The sequence below is a fragment of the Heterocephalus glaber genome, unplaced genomic scaffold (assembly GCF_053883595.1).
Source record: "Heterocephalus glaber isolate CG9 unplaced genomic scaffold, H.glaber_assembly_v1.0 deba00001428, whole genome shotgun sequence".
NCBI classification, from domain to species: domain Eukaryota; kingdom Metazoa; phylum Chordata; class Mammalia; order Rodentia; family Bathyergidae; genus Heterocephalus; species Heterocephalus glaber.
The window spans coordinates 9,799,274-9,820,154 of NW_028258293.1; the positions used below are offsets into that span (position 1 = coordinate 9,799,274).

The 20,881-nt window shown below is 39.8% G+C and overlaps 1 protein-coding gene across 7 annotated transcripts in view; it reads right to left on the bottom strand.

Moving 5' to 3' along the window:
• The window catches only part of Nell1 (neural EGFL like 1), an 813,237-nt gene that overhangs the window by 284,525 nt on the left and 507,831 nt on the right, over positions 1–20,881 (bottom strand). For 5 of the 7 annotated variants that reach the window (XM_087211541.1, XM_004851559.3, XM_021263923.2 and 2 more), the window contains one exon: positions 5,400–5,540. In XM_087211541.1, the coding sequence (XP_087067667.1) occupies positions 5,400–5,540 (141 nt within the window). The remainder of the gene's footprint in view (positions 1–5,399; positions 5,541–20,881) is intronic. The other 2 variants (XM_004851562.3, XM_004851560.3) reach the window with 1 other exon arrangement.

A 20,881-nucleotide genomic window follows, 5' to 3' on the forward strand; every position in this document is an offset into this window, starting at 1 on the left:
GGTTCAGACTGTGAGAAGGAAAGACCGGGAGACTTTTTTGAGGCTCTCCTCAAACCACAACAGTTCTCAGCAGAGGTGATGGCGCAAGTCTGAAATCCAGCACTTGGGAGGCAGAGGCAGGAGGATCACCATGAGTTTGAGGCCAGCCTAGGCTACATAGTAAGTTCAAAGCCAGCCTGTAATACAGTGAAATCTTGTCTCAAAACAATAACCAAACAAAGCCCCCACAGTTCTCATGATAAATGATTATATTTGCGCTTTTCATAACACGCCTATCATCTGAAGGAGTTCACTGCCAATCAGCCTCCAACAGAATGATCTTCTCAAGTACCCTGGTCAGAACAGGCTTTTGAGGCTGCAATACAGAGATCTGACCTCAACCACGCGGACAAACCGAAAGACGAATAGGAAATCCACCCGCAGGAGGAGCAGAAAGCCGGCAGGTGAGAGGAGAATAAACAACCTCTCCCCAAATCTCAAGCACCACTTTGCCCTAGGTTCTGTGACACGCCTGGGAAGCCTGATCCTGGAGCTCTTTCACTTTAACTCTAGTAAGTGGGCACACCAGCTCACAAGCAGGGCGCCGGGGCAGAGAACTGGGCCCTCACTCAGTAGGGTCCCTCCTACCCTCGGGGTTCAGGGATCCCTGGTCATCACCTCAGAGCTCTCCGGAGCCTCACGCTTGCTTCTGTGCTTTGTAGGGGAGCCCATGCGGACACCACAGCACGCACCAGAAGTGCGGCGCCTCAGCGCAGTTTCAGTCCTTCCGGCCCCACCTCTCCATTCTCACCCAGACGCCTCAGCGGGGTCCTGCGCACAGACACAGGCAGGGCTGGATTAAGCATGAGTGCTCTGGGGTTTCCAGGCACACCGTGAGGGCTGCATCCCTAATGGCAGCTCACAACACCCAAAGCTTTGTGCAGGACATCAGGGACAGGTGCAGAGATTGCAGCACCCCTGCTGCCTCCCAGTCCCTGGGGATTGAGGAACTGAGCTCTTTTGTAAATTTTATTTTTATTCAGTACATGTTTACAATACACAATGACTGCATTACTTGTAGGGAGTTGGTCCGTGCACATAACACATCTTAATTCTTTTTTAACCCCTTCCCTCTCCTCCCTGCCCTTTCCCTCCATCTCTCGATACCCTTCCCTTTTGCAAAAGATCTATTTTCTATTATCTGTCTTTTCTTTGGCTCTTTATTTATATTTGGATTTCTCACATGGGAAAAACCATGTCATATTAGGCTTGTGTGTCTTATTTATTACATTTAACATTATGGTCTCAGGGTGCATCCATGTCCTGCGAATGACTCAAGTTTAACCTTCTTTATGGCAGAGTAGTACTCCATCATGTATAAGTACCATAGGTGGCTGACTCATCTTCCCTGCCTCGCTGGTCACAGTGTACTGGTTAGGGGGTTGGGAAACTAAGTCAATGGGCCATGAGTGGGCCAAGACGCAGCATGGGCCTGGATCACCTACGAGGTCAGTGCCCACTCCACGCCTATGAAGCAACATTAAATAACTAATAAACACCATGACAGTACAAACAAGCCCACAAAAATAAAATAACAGCTTTATATTTAATACTTTTAAATGAAAAGATTGTCCTGCTTTTTTCTTTTTAACAAGGAGCCCACACTTTAATTATCCTCTGGGCTCTGCAAATTACATAGCCCCAGTCCTGACAGTAGATCCCTATTACTTGCAACCAAAGCGATCCTAGCAAATATACACCTTTCACACAGCTGTGTATTTTGAGGACCTCTTTAACAGCCTCTTTCACATGCATAATTCCATTTTACAAAGTGTTCCATCTGTTCAAATCCTTCTCCAACATTAAAAGATGAAATCGCCAAGGGTCCTGTCCTTTTGCCTTTTGCTCTTCGGATGCCTAGAACTATATTCCAGGCACAAAATTCAGACTCATTGTATGTTTACAGAATAAATGTCAATGTCACCAGTCATTAGGACAAGGATGCTTCCAAGGATCACCACGTGACATCCAGCCCTAGCGACAGATAGGAGAGAAGGCTCAGTCTATCAGGTATCTATGACAACTGCCTAGAGGCCTGATTTCCATTTCAGCCCTAATGCAGAAGTGCAAGTGTAGAGAAACACTCCTCCACAGATAACCTTAGCCCTCAAGTCAGGCCATGCAGATCCTACCTGAAACCATTTGCAAACATTTTGTCTATTTAACTCCAAATGCCAAATGTTTAACAATACATTTTGCATAGTTTCCAACTATGTAAGAAAAATCTCATTTTAAAAATTATAGACTGTCATTGTACCCTCTCTTCTCTTTTTCTTTTCAGCTTCTTGGCAGATGTGGCAGGGGAGGGGGGGTGGAAGAAAAGGGGAAAGAAATAGGTAATGGAAAAGGAAAAGAAGAGCGAGGAGAAAAAACCGAAAAAACATAAAAGCAATCCCCAACAACTGGGATAAATCAGATTCAATTGTATCTTCTTCTTGATTGTTATTTGAAAAAGAATAAGGCTATCAACATCCCAGGGCTCTGATGAGAACTAAATGAGGTAACATGTGAACACAACCAGCAAGGTATCATGAATGTATCTGGTATCAGTTACTAAAGCTGACTGAATGAGTACTTTCCATTCCTGTGAAGAATAATCTTACGCAGGCACTGGCCACCAGCAAAGCTCATCTGAGAGCATTTACAACAGTTAGCATTAGGTTAGAAACCACTGCCTTGTGTGAAGTCTCGAAGTACAAGTGTTAACAGTGTTTATTCTATCCAGATTTACTTGAGTCGAGGAACATGCCTAGGAAAGTTTTTATCCACTGAACATTTTTTTTTTTAAAAAGAATGAGTTATTCTTGGCCAACTCATAGGGTCACCATTTCAGTTGTAGGTGGTACAGTCACCTATGGAACAATGCCCTGAAACAAAAATACAAATCTGGTGCTTCCCGGAGAAGGCTACGGTGCAGACAGCTCATGAAGTGTTCCCAGGCCCCTACTCCCACCCTACCCGCTCCTCCTCCTTCTCCTTCACCACCATAAAAATAATATTTTCACATTATGTAGCTTTTTATAATTCAAAATTCTCTTCATAATTATTTTCAATACTAAACCAATTTTAACATGCAAAAATATAAACTTTTCGACTCATCAGCCATAAAAGCACTTCTAAACCAATTTTTCAAGTTCTTATCCCATTCTGTTCCTCCACCACATTGCTTCCGCATGCAACAGTTATGAACACAGAATTCTCCCTCTTACCGAGGTCAATGTGATTGCCCATGAGAATCATTTTTTAAAAAATTATTTTCCTAATTCATAGCTTTCAGTGGAAGATATGTTTCCCCTCTGAGTCTATGGACACCAGGAACATCATTTGAACTCGTATTTTTCACAGCTAGACTTTCAAATTCCACACAGGTGACACCACCACTTATCACAATGCAAGACAGGACTTAGCAAATGCAAAGCCCATTGAACAAGGGCAATTAATATTATTTTATGAAGCAACATAATTCTGATCATAAAGAGCATTAAAATCAAATCCCTAGGTTGCTCCTTAATTTACAGTACTGATATGCAGGTATCAGTGGGCTTCATAAACCATGCAACTACATTCATTTTTTTTTTTACTTTTTCTTTTGCATTAAAAATGTTCTTAGCCTTCTTTTAAAAACTGAGCACTGGTTTACTTACTTCATGGGCCTTTTAAAAACCACACAGATATTTCTTGTACAAATTCCCACTGGAAGATGCAAATAATAAATAATTCACAGCAATAAGTGAATGTTCTTTTTTCTCACAACCTTGGGTATAAAAGTGAAGAGTTTGTACATTCTAGTCCTCCTATATTTACATAAATATGTGCATAGATATTTAAAAACCGGGATGAAATAATATTATATATATTGTCTTTTTTATTTATTTTTCTCTTTTCCTCAAAAATATGTCTTGCAGACCTTTCAGTGCATTTCTGTGTGTCTTTCTGTTTGTACATACACATGCTTAGGGTTTCAAACTACTGCATCCTATTCCAGGAGTGAACAACCAAAATAAATATAAACGCAAACCCAAAATATCCATTACTGGTGGATATTTTGATTGTTCCTAATTTTTAAGTGAATTAAAACACTGATGCAAAAATACTACTATATGTGCATGTTTTCCTGCTTATGTATGACCTTTTGTTTTTCCAGGATTCATTTCAAAAGGTAAAACAGATGAAATCAAGAAAATGCATACTTTGAGTGTAGACAGATTTTTGTCAATTGCTGTTCCAAAGGAGTTTCGCCAATTTATTATTTTGGTCACTTGTGAAGCTGTTTACCATGTACTAACCAACACAGAGTAAAATCAACCTTTGACAATTCTCTTCCAAGCCAGTGTATAAATATGGTAGCTTAGTTACTGTCAGTTATCTCCTATCACAGGACATCTCTTACTAGAGTCCAGATAATGTGCTGGGTCCTTGAGTAAGTTACTGGACCTCTCTGGGTTTGAACCATATCTCCTCTGCAATGAGAATGATAATAACACCTATCTCATAGGTTACCTCTGAATGTTGCTTCTTTTTTCAGTGGACTGTGTCTTTGCTCTTTGACTGAGTCAGTTAACACACAGTTAATCTAGGTGCTAGATGCAAACTGTGGTGATAAGATCAAGATGTCACTGTCACAAGAGTAGGAAAGAGAGAAACACACCAATGCATAATGTTTTTTCAGGTTGTTTATGAAGAAAACCACCATCAAACAGGGCTCTGGCTGAGAAGAACTAAGGTGTTCTTGTAAATAAGGTGGCCACAGAATGGCTCCCTGATGCAGGGACCCTAGAGACACGAAGGAGATTCACCTCCTGGCTGTGGGACAGCAATGCTGAAGGGACCATGAGGAGGCAGTGTGCTGATGCGGAGGGACTGAGGGTGCGGAGAAAGAGAGATGTCAGCCAAGAGGAGTCAGGGACAAGATTCTGAAGGCATTGGACGACAAAAGGAGGAGTTATAATTGTATCCTAAATGCAGAGGGAAGCCAGAAAGCTGGTGTCTGAATTGCTAAACATTAAGCTAAACATTTAAAACATTCTGATTCCTACTCAAGCAGATAACCTGACTGCGGACAGGAACGGTGCCCACTTACCCGCTAAGCAAAGCTCACAGAAAAGAAAATTAACCTCAGCCATAGAGCTTCCCTTCCACACTCAGGTTCTAAGACGCACAGCTGAACAGAGCCATCAGCTTGTGGAACTGTGCCCCAGACCACACAACCACCCAAAAGCTAAGCCTGGGCACTGTTTTCCTTCTTTCCTGCCCAGGTCTTTGCCAGCTGACTGACCAGGAGCAGGACCCCGGCTGTGTTCACGACAGCATCTGTGGCGGGCGCAGCGAGAGCCCGGCAGGCTGCAGCACGCACGGCTCACCTGGAGGGGCAGGCCTACCTCTGCAGATGGTCCCGTTGCCCACGTAGCCCGGTTTGCAGGTGCAGCTGTGTCCCTGGACGGTGTTGGTGCAGATGGCATTCTGGTCGCAGTTGTGCTGCCCACTGCCACATTCATCGTGCTCTGTTTTCAGGGAGGAGGAAAGAGACAGTCAGCTTTTCTCAAGGTGCGGTGACTGGTGCAGAAACTGTTAGCTGGACCTTACCCTCGAAACAACAGTGAGCTGCACGCATGGTGAGCACACTGAGTGCATGGGTGTCTGTATGTGATGTGGTTGAAATCTCAGCAAATCCAGAAGACGACCAAGTATCAGAGCAACCAAAGGGCTTATCGTGTCACTGTATTAGTCAGCAGAGACAGAAAATCCAACATCTACAACTGAAAGGAAGGTTTAATCTGCTTGTGATTACAGTCCACAATTGCCTGGCTCCAACACAGAGATGTCATGGTGGAAGAATGTGGAGGAGCCAGGCTGCTTAGTTCATGGTAGCCGGGAAGCAGAGCAGGGTAAGAACCAGAGGGGAAGAAGCCAGGAACCACACAGTGCCAAGCTTATGACCCACCCAGACACACCAAGTCATCTGCCAGGGCTTCATCCGGTGAAGGTGACATATCAGGATTAATGGTCACTGTCACACAATGGGTAAGTGCTGCTGTAAGGCCACTTCTTCTGCCTTCTTCCAAGCCTGCTCCAAAACACTTCAAGGCAGATGTTGTAATGGCAGCAACTTAGCATTCCCTCCTCCGCAAATCATTTGGTTGTTTCTGAAGACACTTGATTGCCACGACTGGGGATAGCACTAAAATCTAGCAACTAGAGATGAGGGATGCTGCTCCACATCTTATAATGTACAGTAGAACACAACAAAGAATTAACCAGTCCAAAGCCAGCAGTGTGATCCGTTGGGAAGCCTTACTTTAAGATTAAAAACATATGACAGACACCATGGCTCTTTTACAACAGAGAGTAAGGATGAGGAGGAGGACCGTGCTGATAGAGCCTAGCAAAGGAGCACTTAGCAAGAAGTATTTCCAAAGGGTAGCACTGGTCCCCGGGAATGATGGTGAGCACAAGGTCACGCTGAAGACGGATTCACGCTCAGGACTCTATTGAAGGGTCTCCAGCAGGTTAATTCTACATGTGGCCCATTTTCATAGGGCTCAGATTTAACCCCTGCTTGTTGCCTCTGTGTAATGATTTTATTATGCCGTATTCGGATAGCAGTGGCATCCTTAGCCTACAAGATGTGGAGGGCAATAGATCCACACTGCAAAAATGAACTGAAACAGGCAAGAGGCCAAGATCTCCTAAGTAACAATCCTTTCCTCTCCTAATTAGTTATCCAGGAAACGACTGTGTAAATAAACAATATGGGAAAGTTTATACTCTTTATTCCTTTTAACATCTGCTAGTTTAACTCTTTAACAAGTTTAGGAAGAAAGACAAATAAGGCTATTGAAACCATAAAAGGTTATAAATCAAGATTGGAAATCCAAGCTAGAAACTCCAAAGAAATAATACTAATTGGAATAAAAATAAAAATTCAATGTCGCTGGTATGGTGAATTGTTAAATCAATGTACCAATCAACTGAAATATTATCTGTCTTCATAATTTTTTCTTTTCAAGTTCCTAACAAGGACCTCATAATGAAAAAGGTTAAATCTTGCAAACTAGAGGTGTTTCAGTCACCCACAGGCAATCAAGGTTAAAGCACACTCATGCATTGTGCTTGATTGGATACCACAGACTTACGAAGAAATGTTTCTTCAGCCCTTAACATCAACCCAAACCGTCAATGGGAAATGTGCACAGGTTAGAAAGCAGAGCGAAGAGAAGATTTACGAGGACACACTGCTTAATCCAAAAACAGAAACCCATAGATGTCAAATCCCATTCACAGCCCTATCGCGTACCAAGGATATGCAGATACAATAGCAGATGGTGCTAGGGACAAAAAGAAGAAAAATTCAGGACATAAGGTCCAGAGTTTTCAGTCTCTCTGCTTACATTCATTTCATAATTACTATGGTCTGTACTGGGAATAGAAAGATGTGATCTCTACTCCCATGGACATTTTAATGGTTACAATATGTAACTGACAGGCACACAAGAGAGAAGTGATAAGAGTTTTGAGTAGGTGACTTCATATTTTATCATACAAATGAGACACCTTTTAAAGTGAAAAGATGAACTATTAATAATGACATGGGAATAACAGGCATAATTTAGAATGCCATAGGCAAACCAATGTGTGTGGTCACATGCGCTAAGAGGAAGAAAGATAACCTGAAGTGAGAATTCACTGCAGCGAAGATGTTACTTGTAATAGTGGGAAAAGAAAAGTCTTTCTGCAGGTGTTGTTTCAACTGGACATTCAAGGAAGGTCTTGGTTGTCTTAGCCAGGTACTCATAAGGAGCACTCAGGCCAAAGAACAGTATGGAGAGGAATTGTGATTTTATGCAACATTCCAACAGTGGGAACTGTCCTTTCCTGCCTGTCTTCTCTCCATTATTTTTGAAGTAATCCCTCCTCTATGGGCCCACTGCATATGGCATGTGCTGAAAACGCATAATTGTACTGTGACCTCTCTCATCGTTTCATGTTGTTTCCCTGACCCGTAATACCCTTGCTCCCAATATACTTTCCACCTGGTTTCAAGCAACACTTATACTCTTACCGTGATGCTTTCCCTACTTGTTCTGTGCACTACAGAAATTTCACCCATCTTGGAAGTTTATGAGATTCAATACTTTACCTCCTTGGAGGCAATCATATTGATGTTGTGGTATTTACAAATTCTATCATTAGTGCCTTGATTCATCCAGTCACTTTGAAGAGAAGAATTTCGGTATATTTCCTGCAACCCTCATTTTTCCTATCATTTCATAAAATGGTATTGAACCTAGAGAGTGCTGAGCAGTGAACTGTTTTACATACAAGCTGATCAAAAAATACGGTGAATGTGTAATTATAAAAGAACTGTTACAGTTACTAATACTACTACTGCTACCACTACTGCTGTAATTACTTCTGGCCAGAATTAATAGCCAAATGGTGTTGACAACTCATGAGAAAATGTTCACTTTCTTGTAAACTGATAAAATTCAAAGTATTCTTTTAAAAAATTTAAAAAATAGTGTTTTTAATGTCACATGTAAGAACACTTTATTTTCTTCTATTTTTTTATAATAGTTGTAAAGTTTCACAAATTGTCTGTAAGCTCATAATTTACTCTGATCTAATTTTTGTATAAGTGTGCAGTTTAGGTTGAAGTTTGTGTGTATGTGGTGGGAGGGAGAACTTTATTTTTGTTTACATTCATGTCCAATTGTTTCAGCGCCATTTGTTGTTTTTTTTTAAAACAAAATTCACATTTTATTTAGATTGAAATAAACTATACAAAATTTTCTTCACCAAAAATAACAGCAATTATTTTCTGTATTATTTCTAGATAAACTACAAAACATTTATTGTATAGGTTTTCAGCTTTGCTTATAAATCAAGATGAGGCAGTAGATAAGAGTCACAGGAAAAAGACAAGAAAATAGACAAGTCAGTTGCCTGTATGGATCGGCGCCACTTGTTTTAAAAGCTATTTTCTAACCAAATTGCTTTTATATCTTTGTCAAAGCCAATTAGCTATATTTTTATTAGTCTGTTTCTAGTTCTTCCATTTTGTTCTTTTGATCAATTGTTTACTTCTCTGCCACTATCATACTGCCTTAATTAACATATTTATATAGACAGTGTTATGATCAGGTAGAGTAATTCTCATGCTGTATTCTTTTATAGAATTATTGTAGTTATTCTAGTTTTTCTGGTTTTCTACATAAATTTTAGGTTTAGCCTATTGATATTTTGACAAGAATTGTGTCCAACTGGTAGATCAACAGGTGGAGAATAAACATCCTATCTGTGTGGAGTTTCACAATCCATGAACACAGTATTTCTATTTACTTGTATACTCTTTGGTTGCCTTTTTAGTGTTCAGTAATATTTGACATACAGATCCTTTACGTATTTTGCTGGATTTGGAACTTTCATTTTATTTCAGAACAAGTGTACAGGCTAAAACAGATTTAATTTTAGTTTTTACACACTGGTTGCTACTATATAGATATGTAACTGATGTTTGTGTGCTGAACTAGTAGTTTGCAACAACCTGACTAAATTCATTCATTAGCTCTATAATATTTTTGTAGATTCCTTGGGGTTTTCTACACAGAAAGTCGTCATCTACAAATAAGAACTATTTCTTCCTTTCCAATTCGTATGCTTTTTTTTTCCTTTTGTTGTCTTACAGGTACTAAGTCTCCCAGTGCAGTGTCGTGAAAGTGTGATGAGAGGAAGCTCACTGCTTTGCTGCCAGTCTTGAGGGAAATGCACTCAGACGTGCACTGTTGAAGTTCATGCCAGCCCATCTATCTCTCACCACTTTGTCAATCTGGCTGAGCGAAAGCTCAGCTTCCTGCTGGGCCACACTGGCAGTGGGGTTAGGAGATTGTACAGGCCCATTCAGCTTCATGTTGAACTGCTCTGCTCTCCGGAGTTTGAGTGTCTGTGCTGTTTGGTGGGATTGGCTACTCAGCTCCCTGATCAACTCAAGGAACATCGCTCCAGCAGAGGAATCAGAGACTTGCCTGCTTCTCCCGAACAGTCTGTCACTGGCGTAAAACTAGAGGGTGAGCACTTTCAGAAAGGCTTTCAGTTTGTTTGGCCTTCATTTTCCTGATTCTTTAGCTAGAAGGAGTTGGTTTTCCCAAGAGCTTCTTTTGCCGGTGCCCAAGGGCAGCTTGGGTGACACCTTTCTTCAGTCCATCATCCAGGACATAAGGGATACCAAAAGAAAGTTCAGGGAATAACAACTTCTTGTTCCTTAAATTCTGAGGGTCCTAGACTGTCCATACCCTCTTCACCTTTCAGGATCTGCCCGAGTATGGTTTGTATCCAAAATGTTCTCCAGAAGTCTTCTGGGTTCAAAGGTGGGGCTTTTGGGAGGTGATTAGATCAGATCACTCCACGGACAAGTTCTCAGCTGAATGTGCTGCTAGGAGCTGACACCTGCTTGGAGGGATGCGGAATTGGGCTGTGACCTGTAAGAGGATATTCTTCTACCTCGCCCCACTCCTCTCATTTGTCCTACTTTTACTGTGTGTATTAGGACATGTTCGCAGTGTTTACTGATTACACTGGAGCTGGTGCGTGTGATTAACCCATCGATCCTTTTGCATCCCCTCCCCTTCCCCTCCCCTGTGATCTGTTGGCCATCCCTTCATCTCTTGGTCCTTTTCCCTTTTGTAAAAGATCTATTTCTTTATTTCCTATTATCTATCTGTGATTTTGACCTTTAGATTTTGGTTTCTCATACAAGAGAATTCATGCCATTTTTAAGCTTGCGCGCCTGATTTATTTCACTTAACTTAATAACATCAAGAATCAATAAATGGAATCATGTCAAATTAAAAAGCTCTTGCACAGCAAAGGAAACCAGCAACAGAGTAAAGAGACAACACACAGAATGGGAAAAATTGACAGCTATTCCTCAGAGGGCTAATGTCTACAATATATAAAGAACTCAAAAAAATTAGACCTCACCCAGAATAAAAGACCCAATCAAAAATGAGCAACTGAAATGAATAGCCACTTCTTAGAAGTAGTACAAATGGGTAATAAAGACAAGAAAAAAATGTTGAAAATATTTGGCCATTAGAGAAATGCAAAGGAAAATGACACAGATTCTATTTTACCCCAGAAAGAATGGCTATCTGTCAAGAATTCAAATAGCAACAAATGATAGTTTGGCTGTAGGGGGAAAAGGAACCCTTCTACATTGCTGGTGAGAATGTAAACTAGCATAACCACTACGGAAACCAGTATGGAGATTCCTCAAAACAACCAGAAAAACACATTCTATTTGATCCAGCTATTCCCCTTCTAGGTACCTTCCTGAAAGAGTTCAAGACACCTTATTGCAGTAATACATGCACTCCCTTCTCATTCTGCTTCTAGGCTGTGATAAGATAAGCTGTTTTCTACCTCCGTGCCCTTCATCCTGCTGTGTCTCCCTTGGAGCCAACTGAACATGGACTGAACTCTCTGAAACAGTGAGCCAACGTAAGCCTCTCCTAAATTGTAGGTATCCGGTACCGTGTCTCAGTGGTGAGAAATTGACTAATAGAGTGAGTGCAGTTGTTTTATGTCTAGGGATTTTTCAGAGGGAAAATGCAGGGAATTTTAAGAGACAATACTTTAGAGGGAAAACTTCTAATCTATTTTGGCTTTAAACAAAATATTCACTGTACTTAAAAAGGAAACCAGTCACTTTCCTGCTCTTCTCATTTTCTAAATGGCACATATGATGACAGAAATAGGTTGTGAATAGCCTAAAGTTATAGGATGGTAGATTCAAACCAACTTAGTCACAAGCATGGCAGAAGCAACAGGGCCAGGCATTTGTTAGTCATTCCTGACACCTCTTTTTCTCTTAATCTTTTGTAATGACTCCGTTACCAAGTTCTGTAGATTTTTCTTTGTAAGTATTCTAATACCTCCATTTCCACTGTCAAGATTCCCATCCATGGTGCCGTTATCTTTCACTTAGAGTTATGACTACTCCTTACCAAAGTCTCTTTCTCCATCAACTACTGTCCACCTTCAATTGATTCTCTGTACTGAACATACAGCAGTCTTTTGGGAATTCAAATCTGATTATCTCACCATTCCTAGTTTTAAAAAAATGTCTTCAATATTCTTAAAATTAAGACAAATATTTTTAACACAACTTCTAAGGTCCAGCAGCTAACATCCCTGAATGACTTTTGTTTCATTCTCATTCTTATCCACTCTGTTCCAAACACAATGGTTTAGTTTTCTTCATCATCATCAAAATAATTTTCATTTGCTCTTCCCTCTTCAACCTACATAATCTTTCCAATCCTTGAGATTTTAACTAAGCTTTTACCTCATTAGAAAAGACATACTGGATTTCCTTGACTGGAGTCATTTCCCCTGTAATGTTTTCATATAATTCCCAGCACTTCTCCTGCATAGGGCAAGTCATAGTTATAATCTACATTCATTAGTGTTATTAGCATATTATGAATGTCTTCCTTATTCACTAGAGTGCAAAGCTCTTGTGGATAGAAACTATATCTTTCTTTTGCTTATCACCAGCCCCTAATAGAGACTCTAAAATTGAACTCCCTATCAGAGATTCTAATAGAAATAGCCATTTGTAACAGAAAAGAGGGAGGAAGGGAGAGAAGGAGGGAGGAAAGGGAGGGAAGGGAAGGAGGGAAGGAAGGAAGGGAGGGAGGAAGGGAGGGAGGGAGGGAGGGAGGGAGGGAAGGAGGGAAGGAGAGAGAAAATATAATTGTCTTTGGCACCAAAAACTGCAAAGAGGTCAAGGAGAATTAAGAGCAAAAGTAACTAAATCAGGCAGTTGAGGACATCTTAGAAGGGAAGAGCTTAAAATGAAATCCAGCTGGTAATGATATATTTATTTGTCATAATGACTTTGAAGGGGGTAGGACAGAGGGATGATGTTTTTTGATTTAGGCTCAACACAGGCCATTTCTTTCACCAAATCATGGACTGGAAGAAAATATTTGTCAGTCATCTGATAAGGAATTTAGTACTGAGTTTTTAAAACTCAGTACTAAAAAATAATCCAATTAAAAAGGGGGCAGAATACTTAGAGCTTTTCTCAAAGAAGTTACATCAGTAGCTAATACATGCAAGGAAAGATGCTTCACACCATTAGAAATTAAGTAAATGTTAACAAAAACAGTAGAATACCACTTCAAACTCACTAGAATGACTACAATCAAAAAAGCAGACAATAAGTTAGCCAAAATGTGGAGAAATTTGATCTCTTGCACATTGGTAGTGAGAGTATAAAACATATCAGTAACTTTGGAAATTAATTTGGCAGTTTCTCAAACTATTAAACATAGGACTTTCACACTCCAGTAATTATTTTCTAAGTATATATCCAAAAGATATGAAAACTTATATTCACACAAATGTCTGCACACAAATGTTCATAGAAACATTTGTAATACCAAAAGGTAAAAACAACCCTAATACCTATCAACTGATAAATAACAGAAAAGTGGTATAGTTATACAATAGAGTATTATTCATCAGTAAAATAGAATATAGTACTGATAGGTGCTACAACATGTATCATAGGTGAGTTTCAAAATCACAATGTCAGTCTTTTATTTTGTTCTTTATTTGTACTGTGCTACTCAGATGATAGAAGCCAAATAATATTTAAGCTTGTGTGTCTGATTTATTTCACTTAACATTATGCTTTCCAGGTGAATATACTTTGTAACAAAGGTCTTGAATGTATCCTTCTTTATAACCAAGTAGAGTAGCATCCCATTATGTATAGATACCACATTTTCTTCATCCATTTGACTGCTGATAGATATACAGGCTGCTTCCAGGATTTAGCTATTATGAATTGTGCTGCTATAAGCATGGGTATGCATACATCACTGTAATATGATGTCCTTAGTTCTTTTGGGAAGATACCTAGAAGGGGTTATCTGGGTCAAATGGAATTTCTATTTTTAGGTTTTTTTGAGAAATCTGCACTCTGATTTCCATAATGGCTGTGCTAGCTTACATTCCCACTAACAATACAGAAGGGTTTCACTGCAGCCTTGTCATCTTTGATTTCTTGATGATTACCATTCTTTCTGGTGTAAGACAAAATCTTAGTGTTGTCTTAATTTGTATTTCTCTAATGGCCAGAGTTGTTGAACAGTTTTTCATGTTTACTGACCATGTGTACTTCTTTTTCTGGAAAGTATCTATTCATTTCCCTTGTCCCTTTTTTGATTGGGTCATTTGCTTTGTGTGGTCTAATTTTTTTGAGTTCTTTATATGTTTTGGATAATAGTCCTGTCTGAAGAATAGCTGAAAAAAAAAATTCCCATTCAGTAGGTTCTGTGTTGAAATGCTGATTATTTCCTTTGCTGTGCAGAAATGTTTTTTGTTTTTTTTTGGGGGGGGTGGTACGAGGGATCAAACTCAGGACCTTGTCCTTGCGAAGCAAGTGGCAGGACCACTGAGCTAAATTTCCAGCCCTGTGCAGAAACTTTTTAATTTGATATAATCCAGTTTGTTGGCTCTTGTTGGAGTTCTGTTCAGAAAATGTTTGCCTATCCCATAGGACTTCAAGTGATTTTTTTTCCTATTTTATCTTACAGTAGTTTGTACTTCTGTTTTAATATTTACAGCTTTGATCCATTTTTATTTTAGTATATGGTGAGAGAAATGGGTCCAGGTTCAATCTTCTGCATATAGCCAGTTTTCTCAGCACCATTTGCTAACGAGGCTATCTTTCCTCAAATGTATGTTTTTCAGCCCTTTGTCAAAGATCAAAATAGCTAAATGTGTCTGCGGTTATTTCTGCATCCTCTATTCTGCTCCATTGATCCACATTTCTGAAGGAAACGGAGATAAATTTTTCCGTAAATGGGAAAGGGTACAAAAGACCAAGGATGAGGGAAAGGGCAAAGGGTAAGGGGGATGTAAAAAGATTTAGGATGTGTTGTGTACCAAATACCCAGAATGAATGTAATTATTATGTCACTAACATGAAATAAAATAATAAAAATAAGGATCTAGATACAGAGAGAGGGAGATACAGAGTGGGGTAAGGGAGGGACTAATAGAATCAAGATATGTTAAATACAAGTACCTACTCCCTAAGATAAACATAAACTTTCTCTATTGCAAACCTGTACTAATAAATTTTTTTAAATCACTATGTGAATTGAAAGATACCAGTCAGAAAATAATACATCTTGTATGATCCAGTTCACATAAAATCTCCACAATAGGAAAATTTATAGAGACAGAAAGCAGATTAAAGGTTACCTAGGACAAAGCTTACTGGAATGACAACTAATGGACTCCAAGTTTGTCTTTGTGGTGATGAAAATGTTATAAAATCGGATCATGAAAGTGATTTTATAAATCTTAAAATATATCAAAAACTATTAAATTCTATATATTGCAAGGGAAAACTTATGCTGTGCAAATTATATGTAAGTAAAGATGTTAAAATTATTAAAAGAAAGTTTTGAAACAAGTTAGCACTTTTAATTCTCTGTCCATGTTTTAATAAAGTGAAGCAAATTTTCATTAGAGGTCATGCTTGGATGAAATGTTCTTCAAAGAAAGTAGATCAGAAATATTAGTTATTTTGCTAATACCCTAGGGCTATGCCATACTTCCTTAATTATCAAACACCATATAAATGATAGTAATATTAGAGAGAAAAATATAATATATAAAATAAGTCCATCAATTACAGAATGATTCCTAGTTTCCTAAATGTGATGTCTGAAAATCTGTTTTAGGTTTAGGGACATAGGTTACTTACAAAATCACAGTTTTGGACCTCAAGCATCATTTTTCTAAGTTAAAATAAATCCAACTCTAAGTTACCTATGTGCAGAATGGACAACTAACTCTGGTTTAGTACTGGCCTCCATTTACCAAGCAGGCTCTCACTACAGTTCTGGAGTCTTAGACAAAAGCTTTGGGAGGCCTGTCCAAGCCTCACACCGGTATTATCCTGTCCAAAATAAATATTGGAGGCCAGAGGTCTTGCTGGTCTTGCCAAAAACAGAGAGTTGAGACTCTGAGCAGACAAGAAACTCAGCTCTCCTTGGAGGACAGTCCCCAGTCTGAGTGACACCACCTTAGAACCCTAGAGGCTCCTTCTTCCCTCTCCCGTGTGTAACTTCAGCTCACCTCACTTCTAGCTCCCCAAACATGAACCCCAGCGCCCCCCAGGAAAGATGGTGTCCTGGGAAGGGTGCATTCACTTTTGCCCCAGGGGCAGATGCTCTGCAATTCCAGAACTGAAGTGGTCCATAACTCAGATCCCTGAGTAGAGTGACAGTCCGAATGGTATGGTGGCAGTGTGGCTACAGAGAAGAAGTGGGAAGAAGTGGGGAGGGAACTTGCTGTTATCCTTTGTGATTCCTCTGCAGCGTTAAGAATCAAAGCGCAAAGGAGCAGTTCAATGGAGCATTTTACTTAGATACACAGATACTGCATGATATACTAAATACGTCAGATTACATAAAATATATAGTCTCATTACATATGATATGTGTGAATACATATAAAAGTCCATAAAACATATCTTAAATAATTAATATTGATTTACACTGGAGAACTGGAGAGAGGATAAAGAGGAAGCACTTCCACTATTTATTTTATTCATTTTAAACTTGTGACATTGTTACAATTATTATGTATACTTCATCACCGTACAATGGAGTTTTTCCAGGGTTTCAAAGGGACTCAGAAGAAAGAAAATGAATTTCAGACGGATACAGGAGTATACGGGAAGAGGCAAAGCTTCCGAGGCTGACAGCCCGGGATGCAAACCCAGCCTGCCACTGTGGGAGGTTTAAGAAGCTCTCGGCTTTAGTTCCTGTGTGTGTGAAATGCAGACAGCAATACCAGGACTAACGGGCAGAAACACTGGCTTAATTTTTGTTTCCTAGGATCTGAAGAAACTCTACTAAGTAGATGTTCAAGAAGTATTTATATAATGAATCTGCATGGGAATAAACTTTGTAAAGCATTAGTATTGTTACTGGCACCCAGGAGGGACTCTGAAGACAGCAGATCCACTGTCCCCTTCATCGCCAACGTCATCACAGTGTGGTGTTGGACTCGGTGTCCATGAGGACTTCCCATGGGGAGCCCAGGAAAAGTCTACTAGGAGTCTCACTCTCTTCTATATCCCCAGGGATCCTAGGCCTCGCCACAGAATGGGGTTTGCATTCAGCTTTGTCACTCAATGGCTTTGGGACCTCTGCAGGTATTTGTAATGTCCCTGAGCCTCTGCACTGGCACCTAAGAATGTGAGCCATAAGATCCATCACACCGAGATATGATGAAGATTATGGAGAGAGCATGCAAACAGTGTCTAGCAACATCCCAAGCAAGTATTACAAATTCAGTAAATGTTAGTTTTGTTCCACAGGGATAATTTAGAAATGCATCATTAAACTACAATGTTAATGAATAGCTGAACTGTGTGCTCCAATGCTTTGGGATTTCTTCTAAAACACCTAGTCCAATAGCCATACTCACAACCAGCATAAAAGAAAGAAACAAAGCTGTTTGTTTGACTTTGGTTTCATGTAATGGTCACATAAGCATTCCCAAAGTGACACTTTTTCTGAAGCCTTTTATCTCTCTACTGTGGAGAGAGTGGCTTGTGATTTTTCTTAGTTCTGAAACTACCCACAGAAACTCTGAAGAAAATGTCTAAAACAATGAAAAATAATGCTACAGTCATGTTTTTCTTTATCACAGAAGTTTGCCTTCTCCTTCGGGATTCTCAGTATGAATGCATTGTTCTTTTCATTCCTGAAACAAAGGTAATGGTTCAGAACAACAAAAACAACTTTAGGAAAGACTGACAAAGAGAAAATTCTGTTTTTCTCTTGTTCATCAGTGATGGTGGTTCCTGGTCCAGGTGCTCTGGAGCTCAGCTGACTTATGGCTTCCAAAGATAAAGATAAAATTTGAAAGGGAAACATGCACATTTAAAAATGTGCTGTTTGTATTTCGATGCTTTTCATCATATTCCTTCATTTTTACTGAATTCTTCACCATACCAAATTATAGTTGATTGAATATTAGGATTATATGTAAAATGTCCCTCAAATGTCTCACACTCAGAGGTGGGGCATGGTCAGAGGGGGCAATCACCAGAAATGTGACTTGAAAGGGAGCATTCTTGTCCACAGCTCCTCTTTTCTCTGTTTCCTGGATTTCATGGACTGGACAGCTTTCCTCTACCATGCCCTTTCACCATTTCATTTATGTCTTGGTGCCTGCCAACCATGGACTGAAGCCCCTGCATTATGATCCAAAATCAACCTCTTTTCTTATAAATAGTTGCTGTGTTATTTCATCTCAGAAATGGGAAAGCTAACTCACAAAGAACACTGGTACCAGGAGTGGGGCCGTGGCTGTGTCCCATGTGAATCAGGAGCCTTTGGAACTGGCTTACAGGAGGAGTTAGGTGAGATTTGGAAATGCAGGCTAGAGAACTCCTAGAATTCTATAAGCTGAAATAATGGGAAATTCTGATCAGAGCTCAGAAGACCAGAACATGCATAGAAATGCAGATAGTGAAGACCAGGCTCAGGAGGTTTCAGCTGGGGACAACGACTGCATTGGCTATTGGGCTAAAGGACATATGCATTATGCTCTGGCAGAAAATGTGCCTACATTTCCTTCATGTCTTGAGACTTCACAGGAGACCGACATTAAAGATGATGAACTAATTAATCTAGTGGAGAAAATTTCAAGGCAGCCTAACATTCAGTCTGTGACAGGAGTGCAGCTGGCTGCTTGTAGCCAGATCTACAATGAGAATTAGAAGCGAATGGCTGAGCTTAATGATTTGAAAAGTCTAAAGTTTCGCCAAAAAGGAAATATGTGCAAAGTTAGAGCAAAGGAGAACTAAGACTGCTGAAAATACGAGCATTACAAAAAAGCCAAGTTCTTTGGACAAGGACAAGAAGACAGTTGCCTTGAGGGCGTCTCAGAAATCAGTAAGACCCCACCCATCACAGGCTAATAGGTTACAAAACTGTAAAACTTTCAGTTGAGAAGAGTCCCTGGGACATTTGCTCATGCAGGACCTCCTTGGGAAGAATATCCCTGAGTTGGATCATCCAGGCACTCAGAGGCTCCTGCAGCAATGATCTAAGGGGGCCCAGCTACTGTTCAATCTGCCAGCCAACCTTTGCATCATCTGTTTGGTCTGCTTTATCAGGAATGCAGAATGCAAGAGTTATGGGGTCATGGAGGCTTCCACTCAGATTTTAGAAGAAGGTCTGGAATGGCAGACAAAATTATGTGACAGGGTCATGCTTCTTTCCAGAAGCCCATGAGCTTTACTGCATGAAGCTGTGAGGTTGAAGTCAAAGGTAGTGGCGACCACAAGAAGGTGGAGACGGAAGGAACATGGAAAGTCTCCTCAGAAAAGCTACAGGCAATAAATAGAGTCAGCCCAAGAGAGAGGCCATGTAGGCTTCAACCAGCAAATCCATAGGGGCATGACTGCCTAAGTCATTTGAATCTCACATCTTACCATAAATCATCATGAGTGTGGACACTCAGCTATAGGACTTAATGTTTTCCCTGCTGGGTTTGGTCTTCATTTAGTCTAATTTCTGTCTATTCCTCATTTCTTCATTTCAGAATGGGAAAGTTTAACCTGTGCCATTGTATGTTGGAAGTGTATAAACAAACTTATGTATAATTTTTACACTATAATGTGCTGAAATGGCAGTGAAGTGTCAAGTCCCAATGTCCTTTGATATTCCCTAAAAAGAGACCACAGAAGACAGAGGGAAAGGAGACTGGATACACATGTCAATAAAGACATCATATGACTTGGGGGTTAGAGGAAGAATAATGGTTTTAGCAATACTGAGCTTGAACCACAGCCCCGACATGAACCAGCTATAAGATACCAGTAAGTCTCCTTTATTTTTAAGCCTTCATTCCATCCTTTTTCTTTAGAAAGAAAAACAAAGCAGAATCACAGGGAAATGCAGCCTCTGAAAATGTATTATTCTTATCATTGTGCTTTTCAATTTATTCCTTCATTTCTACTAAATTCATCCTTCATTACCAACTGTAGTTGACTGACTAATATTCCTCCCCCCAAAATTTCTAGTACTTATCTTGCTAAGTATTTTGAGCATCAAGAAAAACACAATTTGAGAAGTTTGGACAAAGCCCACTGTAGAGTAGATGCCTAATAATTGCTATGTTTTTCTTTCTTTAACAAAGCTGGGCTCAAAACTACAAAAAGTTGAAAGCTAAACAAAATATGTCTAGTGAAGCAGCAGAGGAAATATCCCTCTGGAAACATAAAAGGATATATCTTTTGAGACTGAAAGTAGCTTAAAAGAATCCATCTCTGCTGCCTCACCCCTCTGATGAGTTTTCCTAGGGATATGTATTCAAAAGAAAGTCACTGGAGCCTGTGCATGTAGCTCAGTGGTAGAGTGCTTGCCTAGAAAGTGGGAGACCCTGGGTTCAATCAATCATATAGATAGATGATAGATAGAAAGATAGATAGATAGATAGATGAATTTTTTAAGAAATTCCTTGGATGATAGGAAGACACTCGGTTCTCTCGGCTTTACAACCGTCTGGATGGTACTCCTTCTTGGTTGAATACCACTCATAAGGTGTTGACATTTTTTTCTTTGGTGGTTGCAGAATTCACCTATAGAGTTAGCTCAGGGCCCAGTAGACATAAGATAAGTATGCTAGAAGTTATCTGTGATTGACCCTTTCCATGAATAAAGAGGAAGAAGAAAAAAGAAAGAGGAAGAAATAAATACATCAGGGTAACTTCTTGGCCTTCTCTCTTCTTTTGAGT